The sequence below is a fragment of the Hemiscyllium ocellatum genome, chromosome 38, assembly GCF_020745735.1.
Source record: "Hemiscyllium ocellatum isolate sHemOce1 chromosome 38, sHemOce1.pat.X.cur, whole genome shotgun sequence".
NCBI classification, from domain to species: domain Eukaryota; kingdom Metazoa; phylum Chordata; class Chondrichthyes; order Orectolobiformes; family Hemiscylliidae; genus Hemiscyllium; species Hemiscyllium ocellatum.
Window position 1 is genome coordinate 32,358,722 of NC_083438.1, and position 24,154 is coordinate 32,382,875.

The window sequence follows — 24,154 nt, forward strand, 5'->3', positions numbered from 1 at the left end:
TCATCCCAAATGTCACTCGCCAAGAAAATTGATTAGATATCCCACACCCAATCCCCGAATGCTCAACACACCCATCCCCGCCCCCCCCAAACAACTTCCAGGAACACCGACCCGATGATCATTCTCAGCCTCCTCCTGAGATTCCCAAAATCACTGATCCCAGACTACAGTCAATTCCATTCACTCCAAGTTGTATCAGGGACTTACTGCCTGTAGACAGCAGCCCCTCTGTTCATGCAGTGACCAGCAGAGTCAATAAACATCAGGCTGGAGGCACACTATTATCAACATCAGCTTCCCTTTAATCAAAGCTTGGAGCAAAAAGCATAGGTAAAAGGAAAGAAATATCCAGGCGAAAAATACAGAAACATTCACAGAAAAATATCTGCAATCTTGCTTTATATACAGAAGTCATGAATAAACATACAGGACATTTCTGTACAATATCAATACAGTATCCATAGCTTCATTACATTACAATGCTGTAGGCAATAATGTAGTTCCTGGCTTTGCCCAGTAGGTGCTACTGCAGGGGGAGTTTCTGAAGCCTCTTCCCATGTTCCCCACTGTGGGAGCACCATCACTACAAGGACTGCAGTGGGTCAAGGCCACATGGACAATAAATGGGGCACTGGCAACATCACCCACACTGTGAACAAGTTAACAATGGGACGGCACGGTGGCTCAGTAGTTAGCACTGCTACCTAACAGTGCCAGGGACCAGAGTTTGATTCCTGCCTCTGGCAACTGTCTGTGTGGAGTTTGTTTGTTCTCCCCATGTCTGCATGGGTTTCCTCCGGGTACTCCGGTTTCCTCCCACAGTCCAAAGATGTGCAGGTCAGGTGAATGGGCCATGCTAAATTGCCCATAGTGTCAGGGGCATTAGGGGAATGGGTCACTCTTTGGAGGGTCAGTGTGGGTTTGTTAGACCGAAGGACGTAATTCCACACTGTAGATAATCTGACCGAATAAGTTGTTAATTAAGAATAAAGACATTATCTGTGAAAAATATCTCATAGGATTAGTGTTGGGGGTTAGAGTTAGGGTTACACAGCTGAACCCTGAGACAGTGTTTGGACACAGACTATAACAGTAATGCTGAGGTATGATGTAGAGGATGACATATTTGGATGACTTTTCTCATAAAGGGATAACATTCCCACTGGGAGTTTCCCTCCTGAGATTGTGTTGCTTGAAGGGTTCGTGCAAAGTGGGAAGTGATTGTTGATTTCAATCTTGAGCCCAGACTTTCCACCAGGAATCACTCGATCCCCCAACACTGGGCTGATTACCCCCTCCCTGAGCCAGGCTCAGTGCGGTGGAAACTCAGTCAGTGCTGGACAGCCCCGTTCCCCAGAAGGTTTTGTTCTCCAGCCGCTCCATCCTGATGCTCAGGTGCTGTTGGTACAAGGCTCCGTGCTTCACCTGAACAGGTCACCTCTCTCAAAGGGTCACCATTCGATGCTTCATTTCGATTACTGGAGTGTCGGCTTCAAACACAATTCCGAGAAGAGAGAAACAAGCAGAGTACAGGTTACATAATTTATTTTTTGTTTCTCTTCCCTTGTGGGACATGGGCAATGCTGGCTGGGCCCAGCATTTATTGCCTGTCCCTAGTTGCCCCATTGAGAAGATGGTGGTGAGCTTCCACCTTGAACCGCTGCAGTCCATGTGCTGTGGGTAGACCCACAATGCCCCTTTGGGAGGGAATTCCAGGATATTGACCCAGTGACACTGAAGTAATAGCAATAAATTTCCAAGTCAGGATGATGAATGACTTGGAGGGGAACTTGTAGATGGTGCTGTTGCCATTTATCTGCAGCCTTCTAGATGGAAGTGGTTATGGGTTTGGAAGGTGCTGTCTAAGGGGCCTTGGTGAGTTCCTGCAGCACATCTTGTAGATGGAACACACTGCTGCTACTGAGTGTTGGTGGTGGAGGAAGCAGATATGGAGGAGGTGTTTTTGGATGTAGTACCAATCAAGGGAGGGCAGCTTTGTCCTGGAAGTGTTGTTGGAGGTGCCCCCATCCCAGCTTGTGGGGCGTATTCCCTCACACTCCTGACTTTGGCCTGGTAGATGAGATCGTTACTCTTCATACTTCTCTCTGGGTACACTCACTGTTTGCAGACGGTCAGAGGGCAACTGAACCCCGTGAGGTCAGAGATGGGTGGTGGTGCCAGGTTGGGGGTTTGAAAAGTGACAGATGAGAGTGAGCAGCAACACTTTGCGTTTACATAGCACCTTTCACAAAGGATGTGGGAGCAATCAAACAACATTTGACATGTAGCTACACAAGAGGAGATCAAACCTTGTGGTCTCATTGAAGAACTGGCATTGGCGGAGGGGTTTTGGGGTGGGTGGGGGAAGGAAGACACAAACAGAGAGTAGCAGAAGACAGAAGGACATAGAGGGAGAGAACCCAAAGGCATTGCGATTGGGAATTGGTGAACCTCAGACCCAGGCACAGCCACCAATGGGGCAGCAATGGAAATATCAGGGAGACAGGAGCACAGAGATCTGAGGGCTGTACAGCTGAAGGTGGTTACACATAGGGAGGGCTGAGGATATGGAGGGATTGGAAAAAGGATGGGAATGTTCAAATCTGTCCATCTCAGTCTGAAACAGATTTAACGATGGAGCATCCACACCCACATGGAGTATAAACGTGAACCAGCATATCCCTGTTTGCAGCCTCTGTATCCCCCTCACAGCTTACTTTCCCACTGAGCTTTGTATCAGCAGCAAACTGGGACAATCCCACTCTATCCCCCCATCTCAGTCACTGATATAGATTGTGAGTCACTGAGGTCCCAGCACTGATCCTTGCAGCACCAGTTACATCCTGACAACTGACAATGACCCATTTGTTCCTGCTCTGTTCCTGTCCATTGACCAATCCTCAATCCATGCTATATCACCCCCCAATCCCCTGGGCCCTCATCATGTACGACAACCTATTGTGTGGCACCTTCTCAAATACCTTCTGAAATTCCCAATATATGCCCCATCCTCTGGTTCTCCAGTGGGATAATATTTGCTCCTTTCCAATCCCCGGGGACTGTTCAGCAGCGAGAGGATGACAAGCTGGAAGTGACTGGATGCTGCTGCTCAATGACAGGCTGGATTGAAGCATCCTCACAGCTCAGGGAATGGACAGGGACAGAGCTCAGCAACATTTCACACAATGTTATACAAAGACCAAAGGGTTACCATGGAAACAGTGCAACATTCCAGAACTCACCTTCTTCGTCGCTTTAGGACAATGTAACCCACAATTCCTGCTCCAATAAAAACAGCAGCAATCCCAGCAACACTCCCGATTCCCAATCCAACTCTTGCTCCAGTGGAGAGTCCAGGACCTAGAGACAGAGTGAAGCCATTAACAGACTGGGACACACAAACAAAACTAACAGCAGAGACCTTCAGCACCTAGTGTTTCAGAACCAGCCCCAGTACAAACAGATCCCTGGGTAATTCTTGTCCTGGAGGGATGTGGGAGGTTAGATCCCAATAAGCTCTCACACACCAGACCACCTCACAGCTCCTTGCACGCACGCACGTGTACACACATACACAGCCCCACAATGGGATGGATACATGCTTTCCAACAGAGAGGACTGGACACTGACCAGCAGCTGTTTCCCTTCATTTCAGCCCAAAAGAAGATTTGGAAAGTATTTCCTGGATACCAAAGCCATGGGATTGGATGGAATCTGGAATTAATACCCGGGTCAGTACTACTCTCCATTGTCTTTCAGTGTGGAATGTTGGGCCCACACCCTTCTATCTGGATATCACCGTCCCCCAAACCCCTGTTTCCACACACCCCCCACCCCCTCCCCCTGCCAGTGGGACAGGACATACCCAGGGACAGTGACCGACTAATCTGGGAGATTGGATTGACTCAGTGTATGACCATGTTAGAGGGTCTCCCACTTGGACACCAGTCTCCAGATGTTACTGAGGAGGGTCTGGAGTTACAACTGGGCCGGGTGTGTCTTTGTTGTTTCCTGATTCAATCCCTGGCTCAGAATCTGTTCCCACCTGTCCAGTATCACCCTCCCCTGACAGGTGGCACCCTCCCCCCAGTAACACCCTCTTCCTGACAGCATGGCACCCTTCCCCCCCCAGTACCATCCTCTCCCTGACAGTATGGCACCCTTCCCCCTCAGTACCATCCTCTCCCTGACAGTATGGTACCCTTCCCCCCCCCCTCCCCAGTACCATCCTCTCCCTGACAGTGTGGCACCCTCCCCCCAGTACCACTCTCTCCCTGACAGCATAACATTCCCCCCACCTCCATTCTACCGTCGCCCTGACAGATGCCCATGTACTGCACCCCCTCTATGACAATACAGTGCTCCCCCACCGTACTGCTCCCTCCCCAATGGGGTGGCCCTCAGCAGCAGGGAGTGTGGGCCCCTATTTTATCCCAGGGTCTAATAAAGAGGGATTTGACCCTGTGACCTTCAGACTCAGGTTAGCTGAACCAAGTGAGCCAACCCCTTCCTGCCTCCCCCAGCATTAGATTACTTACAGTGTGGAAACAGGCCCTTCGGCCCAACAAGTCCACACCGACCCGCCGAAGCGCAACCCACCCATACCCCTACATTTACCCCTAACCTAACACTATGGGCAATTTAGCATGGCCAATTCACCTGACCCGCACATCTTTGGACTGTGGGAGGAAACCGGAGCACCCGGAGGAAACCCACACAGACACGGGGAGAACGTGCAAACTCCACACAGTCAGCCGCCCGAGTCGGGAAATGAACCCGGGTTTCAGGCGCTGTGAGACAGCAGTGCTAACCACTGTGCCACCGTGATACCCTTTCACAGGGGATTACCTTGGGTTGTATTGAGTTGCTCACCATGATCCGCTTCTGGGGTTTCACTTGGGCCTTGGGTTGGACAAACTGGAAAACACAACAGTGAAACGTGAAACAGATCCAATGTGTACCTTCCACTCCCCCTCCCTCAGTTCCTCAACCACTGAAACCCTCATCTGTGCCTTTATGATTCAGATACTGCAATATTCTCCTGGTCAGCGTGTCACATTGAACCCTCTGTTATCTCTCCATCCGTACTTCCCAGACCTCCCTTCCCCCACACCCCTCCCATTGGCTGCCTGATTCTTTCCCCTCAGGATGAGGCTCCAGTGAGTATAATGGATTATAAAAGAGCAAATGTAGTGAGGCTGTGAACCTCCTGTGAGGGTTTGTAGGTTGGGATGATGTTTGCCCAAACAGTGCTGGAGGAATATGAACACGAGGCTGAGGATTCTAAAAACCAAGTGACATTGCAGAGCCAAAAATCACATCAATACATTCTCAGGACCAGATGTACCAGCTCTACATCCCCACAGCAGGGTTTGTATTAACAGGCTAAACCCAGCCATTTCCTGACACACAAGGAAAAACAACAGGATTGTTTTAAGTTAAAAACGTTGAGATGTGTCGGGGACAAGCCCAGTGTTTAATGTCCCCCTGGAGAAGGTGGGGCTGACCCACTTCATGACCTGAGTCAGTGCCGCCTGGTGAGGGTCCTCCCACGGTGCCGTTAGCGAGGGAGTTCCAGCATTTGGACCCAGTGACGATGAAGGAACAGTCGGCCTCTCTCCGTGTCAGGACGGTGTGCTGGAGACTCAGAGGGGAACAAGTGATCTGACGGGGGTATTGCTCGAGTGGTTTCTCACCACTTGATCCTGGAGTCCTCTATCACATGAAATAATCAGGACCCGGAACGTTTAAATCTCCTCCCACAGTTCCCAGACCAGGGAAGTGAGGGGTTGTTGAGGAGAAAAAGCATTAGGTCCAAAGACGTGCAAATTCTGTTAAACTCACCGTGATCTGATGTGAACGGAGGAGAAAACGTTCTCCAGGTTTTCAAGTTCCCAAACTCCACATAATAAACATCTTTAGTTGAATTTTTCAGATATCGAATATCTATGATGCACACGTTGTAGCAGCCGGACTGATTAAAAGATGCCCTATAATTCCCAGAGCAGGTTAAGCCATTGCAAAGTATCTCATCTATTCCACGTTTAAGGACTGGCTTCTGCTCCTCAGTTATACATTTATTTATCATTATATTCGCTGGTCGTTCAGTGGGTGCTGAAAGAGACAAAATAACAGCTTGAAACAACTTTTCATTTTTAAGCAAATAGATGCAGATGGAAGCCATTCAGCCCCTCAAGCTTCCTCCTGCTATACAAAGGTTGTTGTTCAACTTGAAACTGAAAAGATTTCTTACCAAGGTTGGAGTGTTTGAGCTATAGGGAGAGGCTGAATAGACTGGGGCTGTTTTCCCTGGTGTGACCTTATAGAGCTTCCTAAAAGCAGGAAGGGCATGGAAAGGGTGAACAGTCAAGGTCATTTCCCTGCGGTTGGGGAGGGCAAAACCAGAGGGTATAGGGATATGGTGAGAGCAGAAAAATTTAAAAGGGGTGTAATGGACAACTTTTTCACACAGAGGGTGGTACGTGTATGGAATGAACTGCCAGAGGAAGTGGAGGAATCAGGCATTGAAAAGGGATCTGGTTGGATATGTGAATAGGAAGTGTTTAGAGGGATGAGCCAAAATCGGATTAGATTAATATCGAATAGCTGGTTGGCATGGACGAGTTGGACAAAACAGTCTGTTTCTGTGGTGTACAACTCTAATTCGATGACTCCCCTATTGTGTAGATTCATGGCTGACCTTCCACCCCACCTATATTTACCTTCCTTATCCCCTCATGCACAATACCTTCCAATATCAGTTTTTCTTGAAAATACTGGAAGACTGAACAGTCTCACTTCTCGGAGAGACAGAAATCCAAGAATTTGAGAAATGGAATTTCTCCTCTCATTCAGAATAGCCATTTCCCTGTGGCTGTGACCCATGGGAAAAGGCTCTTGCTATTCAACTTATCTAGGATCCTCATGATTTTATAAACGTCTATGAAGGTCACCCCTTAACCTCCTAGAATCTGCCAGCCTTTCTAGTCTGTTTGTAGAACTCAAAACCCTCCATTCTCAGAAACATCTTGGTCAATCTCCTCTGACCCCTGTCCAATTTAATAATATCCTTCTGAAAACAGGGCGACCAGAACTGGGTGGGACAGTACTGCACAGGAGGTAAAAACAATGACCGCAGATGCTGGAAACCAGATTCTGGATCAGTGGTGCTGGAAGAGCACAGCAGTTCAGGCAGCATCCTAAGTGCAGCGAAATCGACGTTTCGGGCAAAAGCCCTTCATCAGGAATGGCTTTTGCCCGAAACGTCGATTTCGCTGCTCGTTGGATGCTGCCTGAACTGCTGTGCTCTTCCAGCACCACTGATCCAGTACTACACAGGAGGCCATACCAACATCCTGTTGGAATCTTAACACGACGACCCAACTCCTGTACTCAAAGGTCTGAGCAATCAAGGCAAGCGTCCTAAATACCTTCTTTTTGGGTGGCATGGTGGCACAGTGGTTAGCACTGCTGCCTCACAGCGCCAGAGACCTGGGCTCAATTCCTGCCTCAGGCGACTGACTGTGTGGAGTTTGCACGTTCTCCCCGTGTCTGCATGGGTTTCCTCCGGGTACTCCGGTTTCCTCCCACAGTCCAAAGATGTGCGGGTCCGGTGAATTGGCCATGCTAAATTGCCCGTAGTGTTAGGTAAGGGGTAAATGTAGGGGTAGGGGTGGGTTGCGCTTCGGCGGGTCGGTGTGGACTTGTTGGGCCGAAGGGCCTGTTTCCACACTAAGTAATCTAATCTAATCTAATCTTAATTACCCTGCCTATCATGCAAATTTCAAGAATTATATAACTGAACACCTGGATCTCTCTGTTCTTCAACACTACCAAGGACCTACTGTGAATTATATAAGTACTGCCCCTATTTTTATTTCACAAAAATGCAAGGGGTTCAAACACATTTTCGATGAGTGACCTGAATACAGCTTCTGATGACTATTCAGCCACATGGAGCAGAAAAATCCATCCCCAGGCCGGTCCTCAGCTAAGCTCCCGGCAGGGGCGTGGCTGCACTGTGGTGGTGAGCTGCAACAGGACACGAGCAGTTTCTTCCTTACGTTGCAGCTATAGCGCAGGAACAGACCATTCGGCCCATCTACCCCACACAAGCCTCCTACAGTGTCACTGTTCAATGAATTGGGCAGTCACTGAGAAAAAACAGACAAGATATAAAGTGCCACCATTTTCATCACAGAAACTTTACAGAGACACGAACATGTTGATGAAAGTGCTCAGCCATCCTGTCTCAAATCGGACACACGATCTGGTTCCGGTCTGTTTCCCTGAGGTCAGAGATCAGACATTACCAGTTACCATGTTCCAGTTGATCTTTGAACAGGTTTGTACTTTTCTGATCTAACGTACTTATTCTGTCAAATCATCATTCCCACCGACAAACCAGTCTAAAAGCTAACAATCTGACCGGAGGACAACATTGCTAAGTTTGCAGGTGACACCATGATAAGTGGAGGGACAGATAGTGTGGCATACGCAGGGAGGCTGCAGAAGGACTTGGGTAGTCTAGGAAATGGACTAAGTAATACCAGTGGGATACAATGTGGCTAATAGAGTCATAGAGATGTATAGCATGCAAACAGACCCTTCGATCCAACTTGTCCACACTGACCAGCTATCCCAACTCAATCTAGTCCCACCTGCCAGCACCCGGCCCATATCCCTCCAAACCCTTCCTATTCATCTACCCATCCAAATGCTTCTTAAATGTTGCAATTGTACCACCTCCACCACATCCTCTGGCTAATAATGAGGTTATGCAGTTTGGTCAGAAGAAGAGAGGCACATATTCTAAAGGGGAAAGGTTTCAGAAATCTGAAGCATAAAGAGATTCAGGGCTCTCTTCAAGTTAACGTACAGTTCAGTTGGCTGTTAGGAAGGCAAACGCAATGGTAGCATTCATTTCGAGGGGGCTAGAATACAAGAACAGGGATGTACTGCTAAGGTCCGGTCAGATCGCAGCTGAGTATTGAGAGCAGTTTCAGTCCCCAGATCTAAGGAAGGATGCGCTGGCCTTGGAGGAGATCCAGGGGTTTACAAGAATGATCCCAGAGATGAAGGGCTTGTCATGTCAGAAGTAGTAGAGAGACTGGAAATGGAGAAGACATTACCATGAGATAGAGAGACAAGGACCAGAGGGCACAGGCTCAGAGGGAAGGAACAACCATTTTGAACTGAGAGGGAGTGGATTTTTCCAGCAGAGTGTGGTGAATCTGTGGAACCCATTGCCGCTCACTCATTGTCTCAAGTCATTGTTAAAATGTATAGAATCCCTGCAGTGTGGAAACAGGCCATTCGGCCCAACAGGTCCACACTAACTCAACAAAGAGTATCCCACTTATTTCACTCTTCTACCTTATCCCTCCATTTCCCAGAACTAATCCACCTAATCTACACATCCCTGGACACTATGGGCAATTTTTAGCACAGCCAATCTACCAAATCTACACATCTTTGAATATCTTTGGTAAATTAGCACTCAGCGTTTCAAACTTCCCAACGTTCCTCCCTGTCTGTCCAGCATGATCCAATGTAAGAGCTGAAAACACATGCAGTAGTTTAGAAACAGATTTACCTGGTACAGGTGTGTTCAGTCCAGGTGTAGAAGCTCGCTCTAAAAAAAAAACAGGCGTTTAGTATGGTGTGTGAAACAAACTACAGAAATGTTCAGAGACTATATCGGGGTATAGGGAAACACATCCAGGGAGGAATGAGGCTTGATCAGGAGGAATCAGGAACAGGATTTCCAAGTGAAAACAGTATAGGGGTGAGGCAGATGGTGTGAAAGGGGCCAAGGCAATGTGGTTCCTCACCTCCCTCCACCACTAACCTGTCAGACCATATCCCTCCCCTCTCCATCCAGTATAGCCTGATCCAGCCTCAGCCAAGGACATGAAGCCCAATCCTGAGTCCCGATTACCCCACTCCCCTTCCTCAGTGACAGGTCCCAGTTCTACTTACCAATGCTGGAATTAAGAAAACAGACCCCAGTGCCCAGGAATCTGTCACACTCCCACTGAATCCCAGTTTCTATCCCAACATCAGCGACTATAAAAACAAAAACAAAAACTAAAACTGGGAAAACAAAAACTGAAGTTGGTGGAAGTCACTGGACCTGGAATGTTAACTCTTTACAGATGTTGCCAGAGCTGCTGAGCTTTTCCAGCAACTTCTGTTTTTGTTGTCACTGAGTGTAGTTCAGTAGCTGGATGTCACTGTTCACATCCCAGGGGTTATTCTGAAGACACTAACTGCCTTCCCTACAGTTCTCTCTCACAGTCACAGTGTGTAATGTGTCCCACTCCCTCAGTGGGTCCACTTGCAGCCCACACAGCACCTTGAAGCAAGAGGAATTCCTGATTCCCCCCACCCCCAGCCTTTGATCCTGCTGAAATGTTCCAGCACTCACAGCACTGACCTGAAACAGCAGCAACAACATTTAGCAGCAGAAGTAGCGAGGGGTGTAGTTTCTGTGAGCCATGTCCCTGCAACAAGAAAACACAGTGAGCACCTTGGAGAAACTGAGGACTGCAGATGTTGGAGATCAGCGTCAAAAAGTGTGGTGCTGGAAAAGCACAGACGCTCAGACAGCACCTAAGGAGCAGGAGAGTCGCCGTTTCCAGCAATAAGCTCTTCATCAGTGAGCCCCTTTCCAAAACATTTAATTCCTTGTCACGTTGATGATTCCGACCCGTCCTCAGGTATGACTCAGATAAGCCAAATCACGAAAATGACTTCTCTTGCTGTTTGCCAAATTCACCTTTAAAGCCCATTACTTATCCCTTTTAGAACCGCCACACTCTCAGTCTAACTCCCTTTTCTATGTGGCGAAAGTAAGTATAGCTGATGCTGGAGATGAGAGTCAAGATTAGACTGGTGCTGTGCTTTTCCAACACCACTCTAATCTTGACTCCTTTTTCAATTAAGTAAAAAATTAAGTCTGCAGATGCTGGAGATCACAGCTGAAAATGTGTTGCTGGTTAAAGCACAGCAGGTTAGGCAGCATCTCAGGAATAGGAAATTCGACGTTTCGAGCATAAGCCCTTCATCAGGAATGAGAGAGAGTTTGCCAAGCAGGGAGGAGGGACTTGGGGGAGGGGTGTTGGAGGTGGGATATGTGGAAGGAGGTCAAGGTGAGGGTGATAGGCCGGAGTGGGGTGGGGGTGGAGAGGTCAAGAAGGAGATTGCAGGTTAGGAGGGCGGTGCTGAGTTGAGGGAACCGACTGAGACAAGGTGGGGGGAGGGGAAATGAGGAAACTGGAGAAATCAGAGTTCATCCCTTGTGGTTGGAGGGTTCCCAGGCAGAAGATGAGGCGCTCTTCCTCCAGCCGTCGTGTTGTTATGTTCTGCCGGTGGAGGAGTCCAAGGACCTGCATGTCCTCGGTGGATTGGGAGGGAGAGTTAAAGTGGTTGGGTTGGTTGGTCCGGGCGGCCCAGAGGTGTTCTCTGAAGCGTTCCGCAAGTAAGCGGCCTGTCTCCCCTTTTTCAATTACACAATTGACCCTCCGCCCTCCCTCAGATCACTTTACAAACTGAGAAGTTCCAGCCCTTTCTGTCTGTCTCGGAGATTGTCAGCATTTCCTTTTAATAAAGAGGTGAGTGCTGGGGGGGGGGGGTGATGAGGGAGAGAGAGTTTCCCCCCAGATCCTCCTCCCTCCCTCCCTCCGTGTCCCCGGGTGGGAGACACTGACAGTAAGTACCTGCAGCTCCTTTCCCGGGACCGGGACTGCGATCAGGATCAGAGGCAGACACTGACAGGAGACCGAGAGGCTGCTGAGAAACATTTGGTAAAACTCCGTGTTGGAGGGAGAGCAGGGTGTGTCTCAGTCAGATACAGCCCGGAGCCGGCCCTACAATGTCCCACTGACTTCACTCCTGGTCATTAAAGTTCGCGCTACAGCCACCGAGGGGGGGCAGTGGGCGTGTCTGTTAAAGACTGATCCATATTGTAGAGGGGTGTACCATTTCCTGACCCCGCCCCTCTTCTTCTCCCCAGCTCTGGATTCACAATTTTCCGGGAGTCCGCACTTGGATCCTGGTCTCATTCCAATCCTTCCAGGAGTAAAGCAGTTTTGACCCGGCTTTTCCCGACAGGAGCTGTACCCGGATCCATCACACCTCCCCCTCTCTCCAGGTTCGAATGGGAGAACCCAAACAAAGATACAACGCGCAATGATACATAGCCTCTCACTGCGCATGCTCGGCTGTAGGTATTTTTAAACACTTGTCAAAGTTAAAAATCATACAACACCAGGTTATAATCCAACCGGTTGAGGAGCGCTGCTCCTTCATCAGGTGGTCGTGAAGTATAAGATTGTGTCTGGCACACAGTATAAGACACAGGATTTATAGTAAGAGTTTACAGTGTGATGCAGCTGAAATTATACATTGAAAAATACCATGATTGTTAAGTCTCTCATCTGTTAGAGTGACCATGTTAGTTTCACTACTTTCATATGGAAGTCGCAAAACTTTTTTTAAAAGTTAAATTCTCAAGTGAATTTTAACAATTTGTGTCAGTCCAGATAATGTGTTGAAGGTTGCACAATAACCTGTTGTGTGAGTTTTAACTTTGTACACCCCAGTCCAATACTGGCATCTCCAAATTATAACAACCTTAAACACTGTCAGTCAGGATTTGGAGGAGCCAGTGCTGGACTGGAGTGGGCAAAGTTAAAAATCACACAACACCGGGTTATAGTCCAATAGGTTTATTTGTAAGTCAGGTAGTTACCTGATGAAAGAGCAACACTCTGAAAGCTAGTATTTCCAAATAAACCTATTGGGCTATTGGTGTTGTGTGATTTTTAACTTGGCCTGAGAATGGGAAGACATCTCCCACAGTGCAGCTGAAAAAGATTCACATCTCACCGTCCCCCGCTGTCTGTAAACCCCCCCCCCCCACCCCACTATTAACAACAACGGCATACTTAAACTACTGGACCTGTGCCTCACTACACACTTCACATTCAACAACCAGAACAAATCAACGGCACACCCATGGGCTCACCGATCTCTGGACTCATAGCAGAAGCAGTAATGCAAAGGTTAGAACAAACAGTCTTACCGCAAATACAACCCAAACTCTGGGTCAGATATGTGGATGACACCTCTGTAATCATTAAAAACACAGAAATAGAGAACACACAGCAGATCATCAACGCCACACTCACAGGAATCCGATTCACGAGAGAGGAAGAAAAGGACAACCAGCTCCCATTCCTAGACGTGATGGTACAGAGAACACCGAAAGGAGAATTCAGCACAAAGGTATACAGAAAAGCCACACACACAGACCAAGTCCTGAACATGAAAGCAACCACCCCAACACACACAAACGAAGTTGCATCAGGACACTATTCAAAAAGAGCCACAACACACTGCAGCATACCAGAACTTCAAAAAGAGGAAGACCTATACAAGGTATTCACCAAAAACGGATACCCGCGCAATTTCATCAACAGATGCCTAAGGGAAAGACAACGGAACGAGGACATGCCGCAACCAAAGGACTAGCCACACTACCATACATCAGGAGCATTTCTGAACTGACAGCCAGACTACTGCGACCACTAGGACTCCTAACTGCACACAAACCAACAGCCACTCTCAGACAACAACTCACCAGGAAAAGGACCCGATACCCAGCATAAGCAAAACTAATGTAGTGTACAAAATCCCATGCAAGGACTGCACAAAACACTACATAGGACAAACAGGAAGACAGCTAACGACTCGCATCCATGAACACCAACTAGCCACAAAATGGCACGACCAGCTATCCTTAGTAGCCACACATGCAGATGACAAGCAACATGAATTCGACTGGGACAACACTACTATTATAGGGCAAGCCAAACATAGAACAGCCAGGGAATTCCTAGAGGCATGGCACTCATCCACAGATTTTATCAACAAACACATCGACCTGGACCCAATATACCGGCCACTGCAGCGGACAGCAAGAACTGACAACCGGAAGCGGCAGAGACAAGCCACATCTGCTGTGTGTTCTCTATTTCTGTGTTTTTAATGATTACAAAGGTGTCATCCACATATCTGACCCAGAGTTTGGGTTGTATTTGCAGTAAGACTGTTTGTTCTAACCTTTGCATTACTGCTTCTGCTATAAGTCCAGAGATCAGTGAGCCCATGGGTGTGCCGTTGATTTGTTCGTATATCTGGTTGTTGAATGTGAAGTGTGTAGTGAGGCACAGGTCCAGTAGTTTAAGTATGCCGTTGTTGTTAATAGTGGGGGGGGGGGGGGGGGGTTTACAGACAGCGGGGGACGGTGAGCCACAGAAGCGCTTCATAGGAGGCTCCCAAACACTGAGGATGTCACCTAGACAGGGGCAAAACGTTTGCTACACAAATTCCCAGCTCGGTGAACAGAACCACAACATTCCTCCCCCGCCAACAATCCACTTATTAGCTCCTAAAATCATCTTCTACCCCATTTTCTGTCCCTATCTTCACAGAATACAAAACTATTGAAGGGGGTTCAGACAAATAAACCCAGAGTTTGGTTCATGTATTAAAGAGGTTTCTTTATTGAAAGGAGCTCCGTTTTAATGATAAATACATCTTGTGGGTGAATCTTTACTCTCATCACATCTCCAAACAAATGGAAACATTTTCTTCATACGATAAATTACCTTTATCGTTTGGATTGGGAGTTGAAAATACGCAATGTGAATAATGCTTTAAACAAAGGACGAAATGTGCAAGGAGCTGGTTGCCGTAAGTGAAACTTATTGATGGACAAGAAACCATGTTAGTATTTGGCAGGGTGGATCCAAACGGAGTGGCACCATTTGTTCTGGGGAGAAAACATAGGAACCGAAACCTTCTCTTCTTTGAAGCAAGGACTCACCTCTAACCCTTCTCCCCACCAACTCCCTATTCTATCACCCTTTCCCATTTCCCGGCCTCACAATCCCAGCAGCAGCTGGCACTGTCAATTCTTTTCTTTGACTTAAGGAACATCTTCCAAACAAGGGCTCTTTCTCTCCCACCTTGACAGCAGACACAAGAGAGAAACATCCTGGGATGGAAAAGTAGCACCGAGTCGGTTCTCTCATAGAGTCATCGAGTCATTGGGATGTACAGCACAGAAATAGACCCTTCGGTCCAACTCATGCCAACCAGGTATCCCAACCCAATCTAGTCCCACCTGCCAGCACCCGGCCCATATCCCTCCAAACCCTTCCTAGTCACATACCCATCCAAATGCCTTTTACATGTTGCAATTGTACTAGCCTCCACCACTTCATCTGGCAACTCATTCCATACATGTACCACCCTCCGCGTGAAAAAGTTGCCCCTTAGGTCTCTTTTATACCTTTCCCCTCTCCCCCTCCAGTTCTGAACTCCCCAACCCCAAGAACTCAAATCCTCCAACCCTGGTAACATCTTTGTAAATCTTTTCTGAACCCTTTCAAGTTTCACAACATCTTTCCGATAGGAAGGAGACCAGAACTGCATGCAATATTCCAACAGTGGCCCAACCAATGTCCTGTACAGCCGCAACATGACCTCCCAACTCCTGTACTCAATACACTGATTCATAATGGAAAGTATACCAAACACCTTCTTCACTATCCTATCTACCTGCGACTCCACTTTCAAGGAGCTATGAACCTGCACTCTAAAGTTTCTTTGTTCAGCAACACTCCCTAGGACCTTACCATTAAATGTACAAGTCCTGCTAAGATTTGCTTTCTCAAAATGCAGCACCTTGCATTTATCTGGATTAAACTCCATCTGCCACTTCTCAGCCCATTGGCCCATCTGATCAAGATGACGTTGTCATCTGAGGTAACCTTCTTCGCTGTCTACTACACCTCCAATTTTGATGTCATTTGCAAACTTACTAACTATACCTCTTGTGTCACGTCCGAATCATTTATGTAAATGACAAAAAGTAGTGGACCCAGCACCGATCCTTGTGGCACTCCACTGGTCACAGACCTCCAGTCTGAAAAAATCCCCACCACCACCGTCTGCCTTCTTCCTTCAAGCCAGTTCAGTGTCCAAATGGGTAGTTTCCCTGTATTCCATGAGATCAAAACTTGGTAACCAGTCTCCCATGGGGAACCTTATCGAACGCCTTACTGAAGTCCACATAGATCACATCTACCGCTTTGCCCTCATCAATCCTCATTGCTACTTCTTCAAAACCTCAATCAAGTTTGTGAGACATGATTTCCCATGCACAAAGCCATGTTGACTATCCCTCTCACAGGGACAAATTTCTCTGGAAGGCATTTAGTGATGTTGGGCGGATAATGCACCCTGTCACCTCGTACTCTGAGCACTAGTCCAAAAGCCAATGATCTGACTATTTATTACTCTGACAAATGTTTGATCTTCTTCTGCCTAAAAAGCCAATACGGATACTTTTTAAATGTAGATTATTTTTTCAGTTCAAAATGACCTTGATGCAAATAGAGAACACTGAAACTGGAATTTACCTGTCAGAGATGAGAGGACTATTGTTGGGGTCGGTGATCATGTCACTGTGATTTGGAACATGCTTGACTATCTGTCAGGTTCAGGGCACATCACTTTCACTGGAATCCACAAACCAGCAGAAACTAGATTGTCCTTTTTGTTGCGATTGAGTTCATTCCAGTCCTCAGGACTTTCTGATTACTAGCTGAAGGCCTTGTTCCAGTTTCTGACACCCACTGGTGATGGAGAAACAGCTGATATCTTTCCAGGTCGGAATGGTCCATGTGTGGGACTGATGGGGTATGTTCCTGTGATCCTGCTGCCCTTGTCCTGCTCAGGGAGACTGGAGGTTTCATTGGAAAATGTGGGACTGGGAAAAGAAAAGAACGAAGAGTTGTTCAATTGTCATCCTCAAGGAAGCTTCAGCCCCAGACAATCAATTTCTTTCTTTCTTTAAAACAAAGAAACTTGTTGAGAATAAATGCAATGCATATCCCATCCCATTAAAATATTTTCCCTTGAGCTTCCCCCTCCCCTCTGAAGTTCCCCATTCCCTTTCATCTCCACACACACCTTCCAATATTTTACACAGCTTCCTTCCCGAATATCCCCGGCATCCCCAGCTCAGAGATTTTTAAAAATTCATTTGTGGGCGTCACTAGCTGGCCAGCATGGATAGCCCATCTCTATTTGCCCTTGAGAAGGTGGGGGGTGAGCTGCCTTCTTAAATCGCTGCAGTCCACTTGCTGTGGGTTGACCCACAATGCTGGTAGGGAAGGAATTCCAGGATTTTGATCCAACCACTCTGAAGGAACGGCAGTGTATTCCCAAGTCAGGGTGGTGAGTGGCTTGGATGGGAACTTGCATGTGGTGGTCTTCCCAAGTACCTGTTGCCCTTGTCCTTCTCGATAGAAGTGGAAGGTGCTGTCGAAGGATCTTTGGTGAATAACAGTTCTGCAAAGGGACTGATCTCAGTTTGCCAGGGAGAAAAAAAAGCACTGACAATGGGGATGACAGGTAGGTGAAATTGACGTGGCTGTGCTGAAAGCAGCCCACAGCAGGGCCTGGGGTGGAGGTGAAAGTAAAGGAGATAGAAGGTGTTCAGTTTCTAAAATTATCGATCTCAGTTTTGAGTCCTGAAAGCTGAAGGGTCGCCATGTGGAAAATGAGACACTGATCTTCCAGTTTGCACTAGATGTCATTGGAGCACTGGAGGAGGCCTGAGGCAGAGATGTTGGTGAGGGAACATGGTGGTGCATTGAAGTGGCAGGCAACAGGATGGTATCTGCAAATAGTACAAAGGTGTTCTGCTACACAGACTGGGCAACTGCTTTTTGTCTCTCCCAAAGTACAGGGGCAGTGAATGTGGTAGACTGGATTGTGTTAACTGCAGGTAAAGTATTGCTTCACCTGAAAGGGATGTCTGGGGCCTTGAATAGCAAGGAGGGAGGAAGCAAACAGGCAAGTATTGATTCCATTAAGGAAAACTTGTGGACAACTTCACTCTGCGGCGTTCCCCAGATTACCAGTAAACCAGAGGCTTTGCAGTTACAGGGCAGCACAACCTGCCTCCCAAGGACCCAGAACCTTCTACGATTGATGGGAAGATGCCGGGGAGGTATGGGAGGGTGATGGGAGTGGAGGTGTGGACCAGAATGTCCCGTAGACTCCCTGCAGAATGCTGACAAGGGACGGGAGGGGTATGTGTGTCCTGTGGTGGCATCTTGCTGGAGGTAGCTCAGAAGCTGTTGTCACTGGGCTCCATTCTTTATCTGAACAGGTCAACTCCTTTCCAGGCCCCTGAGAGGAACAGCATTCACTCATTCAATGTTCAGACACACTGTCGGGCTTTAGGGGAAAACATTCCAGGGAGGAATGATGCTCAGGTCAGACTGATCAGGAGGGATCAGCAACAGGATCAGGAGTGAAAATTCCAACAGGATTGCATTAACTGTGAAAGGTAGAAATGAAGCTTCCAAAATGATCCTGAGCAGGATCATTCCCAGCATCTTACATCCCCCCGTGGAGAGAATCCTCACAGGATCCTGGGCCGACTGGGATACACTTTCAAGGTCAGTGCACTGGGTCTTGGAAAGGCTGCTTGGGAGGGGCTGTGGGTCCCACCTCCTGCAACCCAACCTCTGGAGACAGAAGGACCATGTTTCTGGGGGGGGGGGGGGGGGAAGTGCAGGTTCTCACACTGTTAACCCCTTCCATCACCCAGTTTGGTAGCTCCATCCTTCAGGGCTCAGCCAGCTCGCTCAATGGGGCTCATTACTGAGTGACCCTTTTTTTTTCAAAAAACTGAATTTGAATTCTGAACATGTCATGTCGGGATTTGAAGTCATTCCCTGGATTATTAGTCCACATCGCTGGAGTAACAAAAACCCTCTGGACTACCATCCCCATAAAATCAGAGTCGCATTACAGAATACTTGAAATCAAAACCTCTCATCTGTCAGAGAGAGATGAACATGTTGATGTTGGCAGTCCCCTCAGAAATCTCACACTGATACACATTCTGGTCTGACTCCCTGAGGTCAGAGATCAGAACTGACCAGTTGCCTTGTTCCAGTTGATCTTTGAACAGGTTTGTTCTGTTCTGAATCGTGGGTCTTGTTCTCTCAATTTATCATTCCTATCAAGAAACGTGTGGACAATTTTCATCTTAGGTGTTACCCAGATGTAGAAGCATCCCCAGAAGCGATCTAGGTCCTCACTTCCCTCCAGACCTTGTCAGACCTTGGTTCTGTTCCCCAATAGGTCCAGACCCTGCCCCTCCCAAGACCCAGAGCCCAATCCCCAGTCCTGGCCTGTCCACACTGCACACTCTGAGACAGGTCCGAATGTGATCTGATCACAGCACCGCCCCAGACTCTCAGCCTAGCGTGAGAGACACTTGCCAATCTGACCGATTGTTACTCAGTGTTCTGATCCAAACTTTCTGTGTCCACTTGCAGCCCACACAGCACCTTAAAGCAAGAGGAATTCCTGATTCCCTCCACCACCCCCCCCACTTTGATCCTGCTGAAATGTTCCAGCACTCACAGCACTGACCTGAAACAGCAGCAACAACATTTAGCAGCAGCAGCAGCAGCGGGGGGAGTAGTTTCTGTGAGCTGTGTCCCTGCAACAAGAAAACACAGTGAGTCCCTTTCCAACAGATTCCCTTCCTGATCAGGTTGATGATCCCACTCCGCCCTGGGGTGATGACTGACAGGGGCCGGGCTCCAGAGTAATCCGCCTCAATTTGAGACTGAGAGTTTAATGAAATATTCTGATGGTATTTTGTCAGATTATGTTTCTTTAGAAAATATTCTTCACCCATTTTAGATCCATTGAGTCTGGGTCTAATCCCCTTTTCTAGATTCCAAACTTTTTCTCAAGTATTTTAAAAGAATTCCTACAGTGTGGAAATAGACCATTTGGCCAAACAAGTCATACCGTCCCTCCGAAGAGTAAGCCACCCACACTCATTCCCTTAGCCTATTACTCTACATTTCCCTCCGACTAATGCACCTAACCTGCACATCCCTGGGCATTATGGGAGAATTTAACATGGCCAATCCACCCTAACCTGCACATCCCTGGGCACTATGGGACAATTTAGCATGGCCAATCCACCCTAACCTACACATCCCTGGACACTATGGGACAATTTAGCATGGCCAATCCACCCTAACCTACACATCCCTGAGCACTATGGGACAATTTAGCATGGCCAATCCACCCTAACCTACACATCCCTGAGCACTATGGGACAATTTAGCATGGCCAATCCACCCTAACCTACACATCCCTGAGCACGATGGGACAATTTAGCACGGCCGATCCACCCTAACCTACACATCCCTGGACACTATGGGTAATTTAACATGGCCAACCTACCCATCTTTGAAGGTGTTGAGGCTGGAATCAAAGCCGGGTCCCTGGTGCTGAGAGTCAGCAGTGCTAACCCCTGAGCCACCATTCACTCACAGAACACTTTTATAAACTTCTGAGAAGTTCCAGCCCTTTCTGTCTGTGTCTGAGATTGTCAGCATTTCCTTTTAATAAAGAGGTGAGTGCTGGGGGGTGATGAGGGAGAGAGAGTTTCCCCCCAGATCCCCCTCCCTCCCTCCCTCCGTGTCCCCGGGTGGGAGACACTGACAGTAAGTACCTGCAGCTCCTTTCCCGGGACCGGGACTGCGATCAGGATCAGAGGCAGACACTGACAGGAGACCGAGAAGCTGCTGAGAAACATTTGGTCAAACTCCGTGTTGGAGGGAGAGCAGGGTGTGTCTCAGTGTGATACAGCCCGGAGCTGACCCTGCAATGTCCCCCTGACTTCTCCCTCCCTCTCTCTCTGTCCTGGTCATTAAAACTGGCGCCACAGCTGGGGAGGGGGCGGAGCTTGTTACAGACTGACCCACATTGTACTGAGAGATGGGAGGGATCAATCCCTGTGTCTCACCTCCTCTCAACTCCCCGGCTCTGGACCCACAGTTTTCCGGGAGTCCCCACTCGGATCAGTGTCTAACTCCAATTCCCTCAGGGGATGTGCAGCTTTGACCTGGCTTCTCCCGAGAGAGGCAGCACCCAGATCCCTCACTCCCCCCTCTCCATGTAAGAATGGTAGAGTCGCCCCGCCCAGCGCGCCAAAATGAATGAGCCAGAGCGGGTCTGTATCACAGAGCCCTCCCCACGCCCCTGATCTATAGGCTCCCGGTGTGGAGGGGAGTGGGCAGCTTGGAGCATCACCCGATGGGTCTGCTCCTGCTCAGGAAGGTTATAAACAACTACAGACAGGGGCCAATTCTGCTTACTGCCTGCCCATTAACAACCCATCTCCTGCGGCTGTGTCCAGAATAATCGATATTTATATAACTTGGAGTTGGACTGGGATGGACAAAGTAACAACATCACACAACACCGGGTTATAGTCCAACAGGTACCGGTGTTGGACTGGGATGGACAAAGTAACAACATCACACAACACCGGGTTATAGTCCAACAGGTACCGGTGTTGGACTGGGATGGACAAAGTAACAACATCACACAACACCGGGTTATAGTCCAACAGGTACCGGTGTTGGACTGGGATGGACAAAGTAACAACATCACACAACACCGGGTTATAGTCCAACAGGTACCGGTGTTGGACTGGGATGGACAAAGTAACAACATCACACAACACCGGGTTATAGTCCAACAGGTACCGGTGTTGGACTGGGATGGACAAAGTAACAACATCACACAACACCGGGTTATAGTCCAACAGGTACCGGTGTTGGACTGGGATGGACAAAGTAACAACATCACACAACACCGGGTTATAGTCCAACAGGTACCGGTGTTGGACTGGGATGGACAAAGTAACAACATCACACAACACCGGGTTATAGTCCAACAGACTTATTTGGAAGCACTAGCTTTCAGAGCATTGCTCCTTGTTAGACTTTGGCTCAATCTACCAACTTATTTTCTTCTCTGTGTGAGCCCAGTCCTGCGTGCTCTTTAAATAAAGCAATAGGAGAATATATTCAATCTTACACTTTTAGTTTTATTCTATCAGTAAGTAGATAAAGTATACAGAGCTCTGGGTCTAAACCTTTCTGTCCCTGACAAACTACTCAGTCAGTCAGTTCACAAAGAACAAAAGACGTATTTCTGCCCCTGACCCAGTCTTTTATACCATACAAGACAGCATACCATCACTCAAGTGAGATTGTCTTCTAATTGGCTGTTGCTCTGACTCCATTCCCTGCCTCCTCGCATTCCCGGATGTTCGATCCCACGTGACCCTCCTTTGTCTCTGAAAAGGAGCACCACGCGGCCTCCTTTCGGGCGCGAAACGGCCGATCACGTGACCTCCCGGCACTCTTCCGGAACGAGAAACAGGGAGACCACATGACCGCGCCCGCGTCTCGGAGCATCACGTGATCATCCTCTGTGCACGCATCAGAGGACCACGTGACCTCCGAACGCCGAGGACACGCCCACTCAGAAGTTTACCGGTAAGCTATATATATATTTTACATCCTTCATCAGGTGGTTGCAGAAGTTAAGGTCATGCTTCATGACACTGGACTCCTGTGAGTATAATCTTAACCTCCACAACCACCTGATGGAGTGGTTCTTCGAAATCTAGTCCTTCCAAATAAGCCTGTGTGACTATAACCTGGTGTTGTGTGATTTTTAACTATATTTATACGGCATCAAGTTTGCTTATTTAGACAAAGCAGGTGGATGGAGATGGGTGTGTGTGTGTGTGTAAGGAGCTGTGGGGTGGTCTGGTGTGTGAGAGCTTATTGGGATCTAACCTCCCACATCCCTCCAGGACTAGAATTACCCAGGGATCTGTTTGTACTGGGGCTGGTTCTGAATCACTAGGTGCTGAAGGTCTCTGCTGTTAGTTTTGTTTGTGTGTCCCAGTCTGTTAATGGCTTCACTCTGTCTCTAGGTCCTGGACTCTCCACTGGAGCAAGAGTTGGTTTGGGAATCGGGATTGCTGCTGTTTTTATTGTAGCAGGAATTGTGGGTGACATTGTCCTAAAGCGACGAAGAAGGTGAGTTCTGGAATGTTGCACCGTTTCCATGGTAACCCTTTGGTCTTTGTATAACATTGTGTGAAATGTTGCTGAGCTCTGTCCCTGTCCATTCCCTGAGCTGTGAGGATGCTTCAATCCAGCCTGTCATTGAGCAGCATCATCCAGTCACTTCCAGCTCGTCATCCTCTCGCTGCTGAACAGTCCCTGTGGATTGGAAAGGAGCCAATATTATCCCACTGGAGAACCAGAGGATGGGACATATATTGGGAATTTCAGGAGGTATTTGAGAAGGTGCCACACAATAGGTTGTTGTACAAGATGAGGGGCCCAGGGGATTGGGGGGTGATATAGCATGGATTGAGGATTGGTTAATGGACAGGAACAGAGCAGGAACAAATGGGTCATTGTCAGTTGTCAGGATGTAACTGGTGCTGCAAGGATCAGTGCTGGGACCTCAGTGACTCACAATCTATATCAGTGACTGAGATGGGGGGATAGAGTGGGATTGTCCCAGTTTGCTGCTGATACAAAGCTCAGTGGGAAAGTAAGCTGTGAGGGGGATACAGAGGCTGCAAACAGGGATATGCTGGTTCACGTTTATACTCCATGTGGGTGTGGGTGTTCCATCATTAAATCTGTTTCAGACTGAGATGGACAGATTTGAACATTCCCATCCTTTTTCCAATCCCTCCATATCCTCCGCCCTCCCTATGTGTAACCACCTTCAGCTGTACAGCCCTCAGATCTCTGTGCTCCTGTCTCCCTGATATTTCCATTGCTGCCCCATTGGTGGCTGTGCCTTCAGCTGCCTGGCTCTGAAGCTCTGCAAATCCTCACCTAAACCTCTTTGACCAAGTTTCTCTCCTTTTGTCTCCCTCTGTCTCTCCAATATCTCTTTCTCTCTTGTCTTTTCCTATACTACACAATGTACAAGGTGCTTTTGAAAGGCAAGTTGTTGCTCACTCTCCTGCACTTTTCAAACACAGCCCATCCCTTATCCTGGGAATTGGAGGGTTCAGTCACTGGGAATACCATCTCCTTTCTTTCCCTCAATATCCACATCTCTGTGCTCCCCGCCTATCCCCACACACAGCCCTCACTGTGGGAGGAGGAACTATTGCAGGGTTCTCTCACTCTCTCCCATGGTTTTC

The 24,154-nt window shown here is 48.1% G+C and overlaps 1 protein-coding gene and 1 long non-coding RNA gene across 3 annotated transcripts; both read right to left on the reverse strand.

The window, feature by feature from the left end:
- Positions 1 to 357: 357 nt before the first annotated feature.
- LOC132833952 (uncharacterized) lies at positions 358 to 11,893 on the reverse strand. 2 transcript variants are annotated; one of them, XM_060852645.1, is made up of 7 exons: positions 11,721 to 11,893; positions 10,439 to 10,505; positions 9,596 to 9,634; positions 5,845 to 6,114; positions 4,873 to 4,917; positions 3,243 to 3,360; positions 358 to 1,490 (listed from the first exon to the last, which is right to left on the reverse strand). In XM_060852645.1, exons 1-7 carry the CDS (start codon positions 11,802 to 11,804, stop codon positions 1,331 to 1,333), a joined length of 783 nt encoding a protein of 260 aa, XP_060708628.1. In that variant the 5' UTR covers positions 11,805 to 11,893; the 3' UTR covers positions 358 to 1,330. The 2 variants fall into 2 exon arrangements, with proteins under 2 accessions (XP_060708628.1, XP_060708627.1); XM_060852644.1 differs by having other exon boundaries at positions 4,849 to 4,917.
- Positions 11,894 to 16,772: 4,879 nt separating this feature from the next.
- LOC132833859 (uncharacterized) lies at positions 16,773 to 20,736 on the reverse strand. Its single transcript, XR_009647119.1, has 3 exons — positions 20,633 to 20,736; positions 19,531 to 19,600; positions 16,773 to 16,843 (listed from the first exon to the last, which is right to left on the reverse strand). It is a non-coding gene; the product is annotated as an uncharacterized LOC132833859 (long non-coding RNA).
- Between the last annotated feature and the right edge of the window lie 3,418 nt (positions 20,737 to 24,154).